Source organism: Rhinoraja longicauda, chromosome 34 (assembly GCF_053455715.1).
Source record: "Rhinoraja longicauda isolate Sanriku21f chromosome 34, sRhiLon1.1, whole genome shotgun sequence".
In the NCBI taxonomy this organism is placed as follows: domain Eukaryota; kingdom Metazoa; phylum Chordata; class Chondrichthyes; order Rajiformes; family Arhynchobatidae; genus Rhinoraja; species Rhinoraja longicauda.
Window position 1 is genome coordinate 22805127 of NC_135986.1, and position 16228 is coordinate 22821354.

Sequence of the window (16228 nt, forward strand, 5' to 3'; positions counted from 1 at the left end):
AGGTTATCCCGCTTTCTCACCCACTCCGTACAGGCTAGGGGGCAGTTTAACAGAGAGACAGTTGATCTATAAACCTGCACGTCTTTGGGATGCGGGAGGAAACCAGAGCGCACCGGTTGTAACACGGGAGAACGTGCAAACTACACAGACACACATGTGCGCGCACACACACACACACACACACACACGTGGTCAGAACGGCAGCGCAGCGGTAGAGTTGCTGCCTTACAGCGAATGCAGCGCCGGAGACTCAGGTTCGATCCTGACTACGGGAGCCGTCTGTACGGAGTTTGTACGTTCTCCCCGTGACCTGCGTGGGTTTTCGCCGAGATCTTCAGTTTCCTCCCACACTCCAAAGACGTGCAGGTATGTAGGTTAATTGACTGGGTAAAATGTAAAAATTGTCCCTAGTGGGTGTAGGATCGGGGATCTCTGGGCGGCACGGACTCGGTGGGCCGAATGGCCTGTTTCCACGCTGTATCTCTAAAAAAAAAAAATTGAGTCTGACATCTCCGGCACAGCGAGGCAGCAGCTCTACCCGCTGCACGGATGGAAAGGAGCACAATATAGCCTCAAACTGGATGTACTTGGGCTGCCCAGCTCCACAGTCAAGTGTTGATCTTGGAACACAAAGTTGGTCAGTAGTTACAACTCATCTCGTGTTTCCCCCCGCCCCGCCCAGAGAGATGGTGGAGCTGGTGTCAATCGCGTTAGCAAAGGCCACAACGCTGTCAATGGATTCAAACACAAAGACCTCTTCATAAACACGTAGTAACTGGTGTCTCAAGAGTTAAAAAAAAAAATCTAATTGAATGGGGCGGCCCAGGGTAGACCTGCTGCCTCACAGCACTAGGGTTCCATCCTGACTACGGGTGCGGTCTGTACGGAGTTTGTACGTTCTCCCCGTGACCTGCGTGGGTTTTCTCCGGGTGCTCCGGTTTCCTCCAATATCGAACAAACACGTGTGAGTTTGTCGGTTAATTGGCTTCGGTATAAACATTGTAAATTGTCCCCATTGTGCAGGATAGTGCTTAATTGGTTAATTGGCTTGGTAAATTGTCCCGAGTGGGTATAGGATAGTGTTAATGTGCGGGGACTGCTGGTCGGCGTAGACTCGGTGGGCCGAAAAGGGCCCGTTTCCACTCTGTATCTCTAAAGTCTACAGAATTGAAACATACAGCATGGAAATAGACCCTTTGGCCCACCGATTGCATGCTGACCCGTTCACACCAGTTCTATGTTATCCCATTTTCTCACCCACTATGTACATAGTGGGAGCAATTTGCAAAGGGCCAATTGTCCGGTTAGCTTGCGCATGTTTGGGATAGAAACATAGAAACATAGAAAATAGATGCAGGAGGAGGCCATTCGGCCCTTCGAGCCAGCACCGCCATTCATTGTGATCATGGCTGGTCATCCCCAATCAATACCCCGTGCCTGTCTTCTCCCCATATCCCTTGATTCCACTAGCCCCTAGAGCTCTATCTAACTCTCCCTTAAATCCATCCAGTGATTTGGCCTCCACTGCCCTCTGTGGCAGAGAATTCCACAAATTCACAACTCTCTGGGCGAAAAAGTTTTTTCTCACCTCAGTTTTAAATGGCCTCCCCTTTATTCTAAGACTGTGTGGCCCCTGGTTCTGGACTTGCCTAACATTGGGAACATTTTTCCTGCATCTAGCTTGTCCAGTCCTTTTATAATTTTATATGTTTCTATAAGAAACCCTCTCATCCTTCTAAACTCCAGTGAATAGATGTGGGAGGAAACTCGGAGAATGTGCAAACTCCACACAGAGAGCACCTGAGGTTAGGATCAAACCAGGGTCTCTGAAGCTGTGAGAACACAGCTCTAACCAGCTGTGCCACCCTGGCCTGTCCTTTCAAGAGGGAATCATTAGACAAGACATATGAGCAGAATTAGGCCATTCAGCCCATCAAGTCTACTTTGCCATTCAATCATGGCTGATCTAATTTTCCCTCCCAACCCATTCCTCCTGCCTTCTCCCCCGTAACCTTCGACACCCGTACCTATTCAAAAGGCTATCAACTCACTTGCCAAACATTTAAACTCCTCGTTCCTTCCTTTTAGCTAGGGATTCACCTCTAGATTCACCTCTACGCCTTTGCGGACATTGAACTTTGTCTCTGGAACTGTCTTTTTGCAAATGCTGCAAATGCTGCAGCGTGTCCTTGGAGTCATGTTGCAACCTGTTTACTTATTTCGTGGCCGAGATGATGCTGGGAAGTGTTTTACTTTTGGTTTCTGTCCTCTGGCCTCTCGTTCTCGCAACTATCACTCCCTCTTAAATATAGCCAATGAACTGGCCTCAACTACCTTCTGTGGCAGAGAATTCCACAGACTCACCACTCTCTGTGTGAAAAAAAACGTTCTCATCTCGGTCCTAAAAGACTTCCCCCTTATCCTTAAACTGTGACCCCTTGTTCTGGACTTCCCCATCATCGGGAACAATCTTCCTGCATCTAGCCTGTCCAACCCCTTAAGAATTTTGTAAGTGTCTATAAGATCCCCCCTCAACCTTCGAAATTCCAGCGAGTACAAGCCGAGTCTATCCAGTCTTTCTTCATATGAAAGTCCTGCCATCCCAGGAATCAATCTGGTGAACCTTCTCTGTACTCCCTCTATGGCAAGGATGTCTTTCCTCAGAGGCCTAGGAGGAAGCCCAGGACGGAAAGGTCAGTGTGGGAATGGGACAGGGAATTTAAATGTTTGGCAACTGGGAGATCGTGTAAGCCCAGGGCGGACGGACTGAGCGAAGATATCCAAAAAAATGACCGCCTCTCGCCGATGTATAGGAGCCCACACCTGGAACAGCGTAGGCAGTAGATGAGGTTGGAGGAGGTGCAAGTGAACCTCTGCCTCACCTGAAAGGACTGCCGGGGTTCCTGGACATAGTCGAGGGAGGAGGGAAGATGTACAGGTTTGTAGCTTAATTGGCTTTGGTATAAATGATCCCGGGGCTACTGTACGGGTATTGCTGGTCGGCCTGTTTCCGTGATGTGTATCTAAACTAAACTAACAAAGCCGTTTAACCTACAAATCTGCACATCATTGATATGTGCGAGGAAACCGGAGCACCCAGAGAAACCCATATGGTCACCCATAGGGAGAACGTGCAAACTCCGTACAGACAGCACCCTTGAATTTAGAAGGATGAGAGAGGATCTTATCGAAACGTATAAGATTATTAAGGGGTTGGACACATTAGAGGCAGGAAACATGTTCCCAATGTTGGGGGAGTCCAGAACCACGGGCCACAGTTTGAGAATAAGGGGTCGGCCATTTAGAACGGAGACGAGGAAAAACTTTTTCAGTCAGAGAGTTGTGAATCTGTGGAATTCTCTGCCTCAGAGGGCAGTGGAGGCCAATTCTCTGAATACATTCAAGAGAGAGCTAGATAGAGTTCTTAAGGATAGCGGAGTCAGGGGGTATGGGGAGAAAGCGGGAACGGGTACTGATTGAGAGTGATCAGCCATGATCACATTGAATGGCGGTGCTGGTTCGAAGGGCTGAATGGCCTACTCCTGCACCTATTGTCTATTGTCACCCAAGGTCAGGATCGAACTTGGGTCTCTGGCGCTGTAAGGCAGTGGCTCGAATGCTGCACATTGGTCTCTGGAACTGGATCGGGCTAGCGTACGGGGAAATCGTTGGTCGGCGCTGGCTCAGTGGGCCGAAGGGCCTGTTAACTGCACTGTACTGACTTTGGAGGATACTAGGAGGTTTTGACAGCGGGCCATGGGAAAGCACTACACACACACACACAGACTTTCCATTTCTCAGCAGGTTTACTGGCAACGGGCGAGATTTGTTCAAATGGAATGCAAAGTTTATGAAACACGGTCCAAGTTCTGGGAAGAGCTCGGAGGCTGCAGGGAGCCAACTGCTGACTGTCATTTAGCTTTGCATCTTCTGGGCTGGTATCTAAAGGCCGACGAGGCTGGACACAAAAGATTGGCAGAGTGCAGCACTTTTACTCATCCGCACAGCGATAGATTCAGCTGATGGAATGTGCAGAGAAGCCTCTGCTAATCTGTAGGATTTACAACTGCGCTGGAAGGGTAGTTAACAGTCTATTTAACAGTTAGGGGCGGCAGAGTTGCGGCCTCACAGCGCCAGAGGCACGGGTTCGATCCTGACAACGGGAGCCGTCTGTGCGGAGTTTGTACATTCTCCCGGTGGGTTTTCTCCGGTTTCCTCCTACACTCCAACGACGTGCAGACTGATTGGCTTCAGTATAAATTGCCCTGGTGGTCGGCGTGGACGCGGTGGGGCAGTTTCCACGCTGTATCTCTAAACTAAACTAGACATCCACCCTCAGACCCCGACAGGATAAAAAGACGCCAACCCAGGAGAAAAGATAATCAAACTCCCAAAGTCCTTTTTTATTACAGTCAACTGTTTGAAGTGTGCACACATTTGCATTCAGTTATCAGAATCCACTTCCACCTCGAACCACTACTCAGTCCCTCCCCCCTAGGGTTGCCAACTGTCCCGTATTAGCCAGGACATCCTGTATATTGGTTTGGCCCGTACTGGACCGCCCTTGTCCCATGATAGGCCCGGACGCCATAGGCCACCTAACGTAACCCACCTTCCGGCCCGGGCGGCCGCCGTTGGTGGAGCGGGAGCACGTGGCCGCTGGCTGGGTGAGGTCACGCGGGGCGAGGGGTGGTGATGTCACCTTTTGTCCCTTATTTGGGAATGAGAAAGTTGGCAACTGCTACTCCCCCCGCATCCTCCTCCCCCTCTTGAATCACCAGTCAAGTTCCTGTAAATGTCAATTTTCCAGCCACAGCTGTTTTTAGACCCATCCTGCCTCAAACACACAGCTCTGAAGTCATTTTTCAAACTGAATAACTTCCTGGTTTGTCCCAACGTCATTCACAATCCCAGTGACAATCTTAACCGGTGAATCAGCTCAGAGAGTAGAGTCATAGAGTGATACAGTGTTGAAACAGGCCCTTCGGTTCAACTTGTCCACACCGACCAACATGTCCCAGCTACACTAGCCCCACCTGCCTGCGCTTGGCCCATATCCCTCCAAACCCGTCCTATCCATGTACCTGTCTAACTGTTTCTTAAAGGTTGGGATAGTCCCAGCCTCAACTACCTCCTCTGGCAGTTTGTTCCACACACACATCACCTTTTGTGTGGAAAAAGTTACCCCTCAGATTCCTATTAAATCTTTTCCCCTTCACCTTGAACCTACGTCCTCTGGGCAAGAGACTCATGTTGGGGGGGGGGGGGGGGGGGAGAGGAGAAGAATCAAGTAAAATAGTATGACGGGGATGATCCCTACCTGAAACATCTACCCATTCCCTCCAGCACTGTTTTGCTCGTAAGATCATAATACCTAGGAGCAGAACTAGGCCTTTCAGCCCATCAAGTCCATTCCACCATTCAGTCGTGGCTGATCTATCGTTCCCTCCCAACCCCATTCTCCTGCCTTCTCCCCATATCTCCTGACACCCATATTAATCTAGAACCTATCTAACGACTTGGCCGCCACCGCCATCCCTGGCAATGAATTCCACAGATTCACCGCCCTCTGGCTAAATAAAGTCTTCCTCATTTCCATTCTAACGATGCATCCTTTTATTCTGAGGCTGTGCCCTCTGGTCATAGACTCTCCCACTAGTGTAAACATCCTCTCCACATCCACTCTATCCAGGCCTTTCACTATTCGGTAAGTTTAAATGAGATCTCTCCTCGTCCTTCTAAACTCCAGCGAGTGCAGGCCCAGAGCTTTCGAATGCTCTGGGCTTGTACTCACATAATCCTCATAAGTTAAACCGATCATCCCTGGGATCATCATCGTAAACCTCCTCTGGGGCCCTCTCCTCTGTATCTTCCCCTTTGCTCCATTGTACAGTTTGAAGAAGGGTCTCGACTAGAAACTTCACCCATTCCTTCTCTCCAGCGATGCTGCCTGCCCCGCTGAGTTATTCCAGCTTTGTGTCTATCTCGAGTTTGAACAGATTGTATTTATCGATGGCATGTCGGATCAGTTTGGATAGCGTGCATAACAAAGCCTTTCACCGTACATCAGTATGCGTGATAATAAGACATAGAAAATAGGTGCAGGAGGAGGCCATTTGGCCCTTCGAGCCAGCACCGCCATTCATCGTGATCATGGCTGATCATCCACAATCACTAACACCTGCCTGCCTTCTCCCCATATCCCTCAATACCGCTAGCCCCTAGAGCTCTATCAAACTCTCTTTTAAATTCATCCAGTGAATCGGCCTCCACAGCCCTCTGTGGCAGAGAATTCCACAAATTCACAACTCTCTGGGTGAAAAAGTTTTTTCCTCATCTCAGTTTTAAAATGGCCTCCCCTTTATTCTTAGACTGTTTGTGGCCCCTGTGTTCTGGACTCCCCCAACATTGGGAACATTCTTCCTGCATCTAGCTTGTCCAGAACTTTGGCCTGAACCTGAAACCAAGTGATTGTTGACACTGGATCAAAGGGGCAGCAGCTCGGTACAAGACTGGCACGGAGGGCGTGCCAACTTGCTCTTGGAAAGCAGCTCTGACCCACAGCATGTTGCTGCAGAAACCAGGGCAATGGCAAACAGCCCAAGACTGCAATGTGGTCTTGGAGTCACAGACCTGAGCCAGTGACAGTTGCCCCGACCAGTACTGCACCCCAGTGTAATGGAGCCACGAGCCTGCACCAGTGTTATAGGTCGTACGGTCAGAAGTGATAGGAGCAGAATTAGGCCATTCGGCCCATCAAGCCTACTCCGCCATTCAATCATGGGCTGATCTATCTCTCCCTCCTAACCCCATTAGAAACATAGAAAATACGTGCAGCAGTAGGCCATTCAATATGATCATGGCTGATCATCCAACTCAGTATCCTGTACCTGCCTTCTCTCCTTACCCCCTGATCCCTTTAGCCACAAGGGCCACATCTAACTCCCTCTTAAATATAGCCAATGAACTGGCCTCAACTACCCTCTGTGGCAGAGAATTCCACAGATTCACCACTCTGTGTGAAAAAAAACGTTCTCATCTCGGTCCTAAAAGACTTCCCCCCTTATCCTTAAACTGTGACCTCTTGTTCTGGACTTCCCCAACATCGGGAACAATCTTCCTGCATCTAGCCTCTCCAACCCCTTAAGAATTTTGTAAAGTTTCTATAAGATCCCCCCTCAGTCTTCTAAATTCCAGCGAGTACAAGCTGAGTTCTCCTGCCTTCTCCCCATAACCCCTGACACCCGTACTAATCAACAGCAACTCATCCCGACTTCAATCCTGACCTCGGGCACTGTCTGCCTGTGTGGAGTTTGCACGTTCTTCCCACGACCGCGCTGGTTTACTCCCGCATCCCCAAGAAGTGCGGGTTTGTAGGTTAATTGGCCTTCAGTAAATTGCCCCCGAGAGTGTAGGGAGTGGATGAGAAAGTGGGATAACATGGGGCGGCACGGTGGCAAATCAGTAGAGTTGCTGCCTTCCAGTGAATGCAGTGCCAGGCACCCGGGTTCCATCCCGACCACGGGCGCTGTCCGTGTGGAGTTTGTACGTTCTCCCCGTGGGCTTCCAACGAGATCTTCGGTTTCCTCCCACACTCCAAAGACGTACAAGTGTGTAGGTTAATTGGCTTGGTAAACGTAAAAAATTGTCCCTAGTGGGTGTAGGATAGTGTTAGTGTGCGGGGATCGCTGGTCGGCGCAGACCCGGTGGGCCGAAAGGGCCGTTTCCGCGCTGTATCTCGAAAAGGAAAAGCTAGTGTGAACGGGTGATCCATACATAGTCCGTGTGGACTCGATGGGCCTGTTTCCAAGCTGTGTCACATGAACTGAACCGTCAGCCTCGATGCCATCAGTATTTTACCCAAACCTGTTTTTGCAACCTGGCTTAACTACATCCTTCCTACAGTGTGGCAACAACCAGCCGAACCGACGTTTTGTACAATTACAACGTGTCACCCAAACTCTTGTACTCAATGTCACGGCCTCCTTCAACACAGTGTCCACTTTCAGGGAACTATGCACTTGTCTCCTCTCCTCTGAAGACCATCAGTCTGAAGAAGGGTCTCGACCCCAAAAGGCCACCTATTCCTTCTCTCCAGAGATGCTGCCCGTCACGCTGAGTTACTCCAGCATTTTGTGCCCATCTTCGGTTGAAACCAGCAGCTGGGGTTTCTTCCTACACGGATCATCTCCTCTCTTTCAAAGAATTCCACAGATTCACCACCCTCCTCCGACTGAAGACATTTCTCCTCGTCTCCTTCCAAAAAGAGCGTCCTTTAATTCTGAGGCTGTGACCTCTGGTCCTGGGCTTTCCCACCAGTGGAAAAGTCCTCTCCACATCCACTCTATCCAAGCCTTTCACTCTTCTACATGTTTCAACGAGGTCAATAGACAATAGGTGCAGGAGTAGGCCATTCGGCCCTTCGAGCCAGCACCACCATTCAATGTGATCATGGCTATTTATTCACAAAATGCTGGAGTAACTCAGTAGGTCAGGCAGCATCTCAGGAGAGAAGGAATGGCGACGTTTTGGGGGGGGTCTCGACCCGAAACGTCGCCCATTCCTTCTCTCCTGAGATGCTGCCTGACCTGCTGAGTTACTCCAGCACTTTGTGAATAAATACCTTCGATTTGTACCAGCATCTGCAGTTATTTTCTTATACAATGTGATCATGGCTGATCATTCTCAATCAGTACCCCGTTCCTGCCTTCTCCCCATATCCCCCTGACTCCGCTATCCTTAAGAGCTCTATCTAGCTCAGTATGTTTCAGAACAGTGCGGGCGAAGGGTGAATGATCCAGGAGGCGAAGGGTTAATAATTTTATGAGCGCGGGCCAGAGAGTCACGTTTTTTTGCCGGAGCTGAAGTCAAATTTATGCAGACTCAGAATTTCCAGTTTGTTTTGGGCCGAACAATGGCTTATCAAAACAAAAGGGGACTTTGAATAATGGAAGTGTTGTGAGGGGGGGGGGGGGGGGTGGGAAAAACAAAGGTTGACAGCGTTGCGCTGGACGGTCGGCGACAGGCAGCTCCCAAGGACAGATGTCCCCTCTCGTGTACCCACACAGCCTTTCCCAGCAACGACAGGGATATGCAGCGAATGCAGACAATGCACGTCATACTGTCAGAGTCACACGGTGTGGATCAGGCCCTTCGGCCCAGTGCGGTGAATCTGTGGAATTCATTGTCACAGAAGGTTGGGGAGGCCACGTCAGTGGATATTTTTAAAGGCAGCGATAGATTCTTGATTAGCGCGGGTGTCAGGGGTTATGGGGAGAAGGCAGGAGAATGGGGGGGGGGGGAAAAATAGATCAGCCACGATTGAATGGCGGAGTAGACTTGATGGGCCGAACAGCCTAATTCTTATGAACTTGCCCACACTGACCAACATGACCTAACTACACTAGTCCCACCTGCCCACGTTTGGCCCATATCCCACCAAACCCAGCCTATTCGTGTACCCGGCTAAATGTCTCCTAAACATTACAATTGTACCAGCCTCAACAACAGCCTACTGCAGCTCGTTCCATACACCCACCACCCTTTGTGTGAAAGAGTTACCCCTCAGGTTCCTATTAAATCTCCCCCCCCCCGCCCCCCTTCAACCCATGTCCCTGGTTCGATTCTCCATCTCTGCATTGATCCCATCTAATCCTCTCATGATGTTATACACCTGTGTAAGATGATGCACGCACACATTCACACTATCCTAGGTATTTATTTCACTGTATTGCGTACAGTTTTGGTCTCCTAATCTGAGGAAAGACATTCTTGCCATCGAGGGAGTACAGAGAAGGTTCACCAGATTGATTCCTGGGATGGCAGAACTTTCATATGAAGAAAGACTGGATAGACTCGGCTTGTACTCGCTGGAATTTAGAAGATTGAGGGGGGATCTTATAGAAACTTACAAAATTCTTAAGGGGTTGGACAGGCTAGATGCAGGAAGATTGTTCCCGATGTTGGGGAAGTCCAGAACAAGGGGTCACAGTTTAAGGATAAGGGGGAAGTCTTTTAGGACCGAGATGAGAAAGTTTTTTTTCACATAGAGAGTGGTGAATCTGTGGAGTTCTCTGCCACAGAAGGTAGTTGAGGCCAGTTCATTGGCTATATTTAAGAGGGAGTTAGATGTGGCCCTTGTGGCTAAAGGGATCAGGGGGTATGGAGAGAAGGCAGGTACGGGATACTGAGTTGGATGATCAGCCATGATCATATTGAATGGCGGTGCGTACAGGCTCGAAGGGCCGAATGGCCTACTCCTGCACCTATTTTCTATGTTTCTATGTTTCACAAAATGCTGGAGTAACTCAGCAGGTCAGGCAGCATCTCAGGAGAGAAGGAATGGGTGACGTTTCTATCCTGAGATGCTGCCTGACCTGCTGAGTTACTCCAGCATTTTGTGAAATAAATACCTTCGATTTGTACCAGCATCTGCAGTTATTTTCTTACACTTCACACTAGGGGACAATGTGCAATTATTCCAAGCTAATCAACCTACAAACATGTCCGTCATTGGAGTGTGGGAGGAAACCGGTGCAAACCCACTCGGGTCACGGGGGAGAACGTACAAACTCCGTACATAGGGCACCCGTAGTCAGGATCGAACCTGGGTCTCGGGCGCTGCAAGGCAGCAACTGTACGGCTGTGCCACATCCCGAGAGTATGACCAGCCCATTGCTACTGTACCACTGACACCAAACACCCACTGTGCGCGCGCCAGGAATTCCAGGAACACCAGCAACAGCACCGGAAAGTTAATTCAATGCAACAAAAAAAATCCCCCAGTGTCCAGGCAAGCAGCCAAACGCCATCAATTAGAGAGAAAGCCGCACAACAAACTCACATGCACTCATTAGTACGGGCTGGTTCCTGAGTTGCAGATGGAAATAACCCTTATCAAAGCTAGCAGTGTTTCCACTTTGCAAGCCGACTGCTGCCCACAGACCAAGGAGTTGGGGTGGTTGGTGCCGATATGAATTCCCAACGAGAGATGTGTCAGAAGAAAGTTTGACAAACACAGGAGGAGGAGGAGGATTGGCCAGGGTGGGACAAGTTTTTGATTACGTTGGCAGCTTTTCCAATTCAGCGCAGAGTTCAGATGGAGTGAACTTCAGACGGCGGGGGACACAAGATGAACACAAAATGCTGGAGTGACTCAGCGGGTTTCTCTGGAGAAGGCAGCATCTCTGGAGAAAAGGAATAGGTGACGTTTAAGGTCAAAACCCTTCCTCAGACTGAGAGTCAGGGTTAGAGGGAAAACTAGAGGCAAGAAACATTTCACCCGGGCAGCTTACAACCCAGCGGTATGATTTTTGATTTCTAATTTCAAGTAACCCTTGCATTCCCTCTGTCTCCGCCCCTCCCCACCCCAGCCGTGCTGCTAGTTCCACCCTTCATCACCTCTTCCACAGCCAGCAATGGACCATTGTGGGCTCTGACATTCCTTGGTCATCGTTGCTGGCTGTAATTTGCTCTGAACATTTGCATAACTAGGGTTTCACCCTCTCCCCCTCCCGCCCGACTCTCAGTCTGAGGAAGGGTCTCGACCCAAAACGTCACATTCCTTTTCTCCAGAGATGCTGCCCGACCTGCTGAGTCACTCCAGCATTTTGTGTCTATTGAGATAGAGTCATGGATTGATACAGTGTGGAAACAGGCCCTTCGGTCCAACTCGCCCACACCGGCCAACAATGTCCCAGCTACCCTAGTCCCACTTGCCTGCGCTTGGTCCATATCCCTCCAAACCTGTCCTATCCATGTACCTGTCCAACTGTTTCTTAAACCATGGGATAGCCCCATCTATCTTCGGTGTAAGCCAGCATCTGCTGTTCCTTCCTACACTCAATGGTGGGGATTTTGGCATGTGTGATGGACCGGGCTACATCCACAACTCTGCAATTTCTAGCAGCCTTGGAGACAGTGCTTCCATTGCACTATAAACAAAATGAGGCACTTTGCCAAGGATGAATGTTGAAAAGGAGATTAAAAAAAAAATCAGGTGAGGCATCTCTTAAATTATGAGTTTTCAATGTTTAGATTTTTTAGAGAAAGATACAGCACAGAAACAGGCCCTTCGGCCCATCTGGTCCGCGCCGCCAAGCGATCCCCGCACATTAAAACATTCCTACACCCACTAGGGACAACTTTTAGATTTGCCCAGCCAATTAACCTACGTCTTTGGAGTGTGGGAGGAAACCGAAGATCTCGGAGAAAACGCACGGAGGTCACGGGGAAAACGTACAAACTCCGTACAGTACAGCACCCGTAGTCAGGATTGAACCCGAGTCTCCGGTGCTGCATTCACTGTAAGGCGGCAGCTCTACCGATGTGCCACCGTGCCGCCCCATGGTAACATTTCTACACACTTTGACAAGGACAAACATTAGCATCCCAGTGCAGTATTGATGGAAAGCTGCAGACAAATGCCATTCTCTGCAGAAGATGATAAATCAAGAGCTCCAATATACACTGCGCTGGAGTATCTCAGCAGGTCAGGCAGCATCTCTGGAGAGCATGGATAGGCGACGTTTCAGGTCTGAACTCTTCAGTCCGAAGACCCATTTTGGGTCAGGGCCCTTCTTCAGTTCAACCCGAAAGGGCACCTACTCACGTTCTAGACCTGTCCAGACCTGCTGAGTTACTCTAGTACTTTGTGTCTCTTTTTTTTGTGAATCAGTATGGTTTGGGAACAGCTCCATCCAAGACTGCAAAAACATTGCAGAGAATCGTGGACGCAGCCCAGACCATCGCACAAACCAACCTCCATTCCATTGACTCCATCTACACTTCACACTGCCAGCAGCAGAATCAAGGACCAGTCTCACTCTGGTCACTCCCTCTTCTCTCTCTCGCATCAGGGAAAGAGGTACAGAAACATGAAAACCTCCAGATTCAGGGACAGTTATTCCCCATCTGTTATCAGGCAACTGACCCATCCCATCACCAACTAGAGAGCAGTCCTGATCTATCATCTACCACATTGGAGACCCTCGGACTATCCTTAATCGGACTTTACCTCACGCTTAACGTTATTCCCTTTATCATGTATCTGTACACTGTGGACGGCTCGATTGTAACCATGTATAGTCTTTCCACTGACTGGTTAGCACACAACAAAAAGCTTTTCACTGTACCTCAGTACACATTATAACAAACTAAGCTAACTAAACAGTTCCTTGTTTTTACACACACACACACACACACACACACCTTCCCAGTTCTCCCTCTGTCTTCCTGTCTCCACCTATATCCTTCCTTTGTCCCGCCCCCCTGACATCAGTCTGAAGAAAGGTCTCGACCCGAAACGTCACCCATTCCTTCTCTCCCGAGATGCTGCCTGACCTGCTGAGTTACTCCAGCATTTTGTGAAATAAATACCTTCGATTTGTACCAGCATCTGCTGTTATTTTCTTACAGGGAATGGAAGATGTTACCACCCAACACGCGCGCTGCCCCCGATTTGAGGTCATTTAAAAAGCGGATTGAGCAGCTAGATCTCCTCAACTTGGTCAAAAAGCTCCATTTCAAAATTGAATCACTACTCTACTCACTCCGACTTGCGCGAGATAGATAACCACTCATGAGGTGTTTGCGCGGTAATCAACCAGGACCAGAACCATTCCTTTTCTCCTGAGATGCTGCCTGACCCGCCGAGCTACTCCAGCGTTCTGTGACCACCTTCGGGGTAAGCCAGCGCCTGCAGTTCCTTCTTACAAGTTTCGGGACAAGTGCGGCACGGTGGCGCAGCGGTAGAGTTGCTGCCTTACAGCGAACGCAGCGCCGGAGACTCAGGTTCGATCCTGACTACGGGTGCTGTACTGTACGAAGTTTGTACGTTCTCCCCGTGACCTGCGGGGGTTTTCTCCGAGATCTTCGGTTTCCTCCCACACTCCAAAGACGTGCAGGTATGTAGGTTAATTGGCTGGGCAAATGTTTTTTTTAAAAATTGTCCCTGGTTTGTGTGTAGGATAGTGTTAATGTGCGGGGATCACTGGGCTGCGCGGACCCGGTGGGCCGAAGGGTCTGTTTCCGCGCTGCATCTCTAAATCTAAAATCTAAACATCACCTAACCATGTTCTCCACAGACGTTGCCTGACCCTCTGAGTTACTCCGGCATCGCGTGCCTATCCGGGGTGCCAAACAAGCACCTCGCGACGTTAAGTTCTCACCTCTGCTGATGCGCTGCTTCTCCCCGGATAAGATGCCGGGCGTGTCAATGATGCTGATGCTCTCTAGGACCGGGTTGGGTAACTGGGCACAGTTAAACCTGAGGAGAGGCGAGGGGGGGAAAAGAGAAAAAAACTCAGCAACTTGGAAAGACGAGAATCGTTCTGTCCTGCACAGCGGACTTGAGAGATAGCCCATCCTCACAATCTCTTCCAGCTCCCAGAAAAAAAACATTCATTATGTTGTAGGAAGGAACTGCAGATGCTGGTTTAAACAAAAGAGAGACACAAAATGCTGGAGTAACTCACCGGGACAGGCAGCAGCTCGGGGTGACATTTCGGGTCGAGACCTTCAGACATAGATTTAGATTTTTTAGATTTAGAGATACAGCGCAGAAACAGCCCCTTCGGATTTTGGATTACAAAACAAAACGCAAAGTGCTGGAGTAACAGTGGGTCAGGCAGCACCTCTGGAGAACGTGAATAAGTGACGTTTCGGGTCGGGACTTGTCAGCTCTAATATGAAGGATGGGAGTTTAGTTTAGAGATATAGCGCGGAAACAGGTGTTTTTGGCCCACCGGGTCCGCGCCGACCGGCGATCCCTACACATTAACACTATCCTACACCCACTAGGGACAATTTTTACATTTGCCCAGCCAATTAACCTACATACCTGCACGTCTTTGGAGTGTGGGAGGAAAGCGAAGATCTGGGAGAAAACCCATGCAGGTCACGGGGAGAACGTACAAACTCCGTACAGACGGCGCCCGTAGTCGGACTGCATTCGCTGTAAGGCAACAACTCTACCGCTGCGCCACCGTGCCGCCGATTACCACATCTACACCAAACCCAAACCTATCAGGACATACCAGCTTTCAAGGGCATTCGATTCAATTTGAGATACCAGCTATCAAGACAGATGTGTGTAGAAATTCATTCACTCCTCGCACAATTAAAGCACGGAATAGTCTTCCTACTATAGTTACTCAACCAGACGCAACTAAATTTAAGGCAGATCTTCTTCTCCAAGAAGTCCTTCTTGCTTAAGTCCATACTCCGCCACCTCCAGTTTAAATTCCATTCGGAATATTTTGGAGGACCAAGAACCAGACTGAGAGTCAGGGGAGAGTGAGATACAGAGATAAGGAAGTGTAAAGTGTGAAAACGAAACGCAGGGGATGGTGATCAATGGAAATGTAGAATAGATAATTGTTAGCTAGGAAAAGGTAACAACAAAACAAACAGAGATAAAATGTAAACAAGGACAGTCAGACTAGTTGGAGAACTGGGAAGGGGATGGAGAGAGAGGGAAAGCAAGGGTTAATTGAAGTTAGAGAAGTCAATATTCATACCGCTGGGGTGTAAGCTGCCCAAGGGAAATATGTGGGAAGAATTTGCGGCCTGAGAGATAAATTAGTTCTGCACTGGCGCAAGCTATTAAATAAAGGAGATAATACCTGGATCATGAAAAGGTTCAAAGATTAGATACAAAAGTTTGGAGACTGCCTAACACAAGAGACTGCAGATGTGAGAATCTGGAAGAATGAGAAACTACCAACCTGATGCAAGGACAAATGTCGCGATTGAGAGGGGGAACGGGGTACTGATTGAGAGTGATCAGCCATGATCGCATTGAATGGCGGTGCTGGCTCGAAGGGCTGAATGGCCTACTCCTGCACCTATTGTCTATTGTCTATTGTCTGTGGAATTCTCTGCCACAGAGGGTAGTTGAGGCCAGTTCATTGGCTATATTTAAGAGGGATTTAGATGTGGCCCTTGTGGCTAAAAGGATCAGGGGGTATGGAGAGAAGGCAGGTACAGGATACCGAGTTGGATGATCAGCCATGATCATATTGCATGGCGGTGCAGGCTCTATAGAAAATAGAGCCTATTTTCTATGTTTCAATGTTTCTAAACAGAGGACGATTAACCCATCAAAGATGCGGGTGGATAGGCTAATTGGCTTGTACATCGGCGAGACCAAGCGCAGGCTCAGCGATCGTTTCGCTCAACACCTCCGTTCAGCCCGTCTTAACCTACCTGATCTCCCGGTGGCTCAGCA

General features: G+C 49.2%; 1 protein-coding gene across 1 annotated transcript in view; it reads right to left on the minus strand.

The window, feature by feature from the left end:
* Positions 1 to 14364, minus strand: part of LOC144609634 (EH domain-containing protein 1-like) — a 40782-nt gene extending 26418 nt beyond the window's left edge. Inside the window, exon 1 of the mRNA XM_078428133.1 lies at positions 14169 to 14364. Coding sequence (XP_078284259.1) covers positions 14169 to 14364 — 196 coding nt within the window. The remainder of the gene's footprint in view (positions 1 to 14168) is intronic.
* Between the last annotated feature and the right edge of the window lie 1864 nt (positions 14365 to 16228).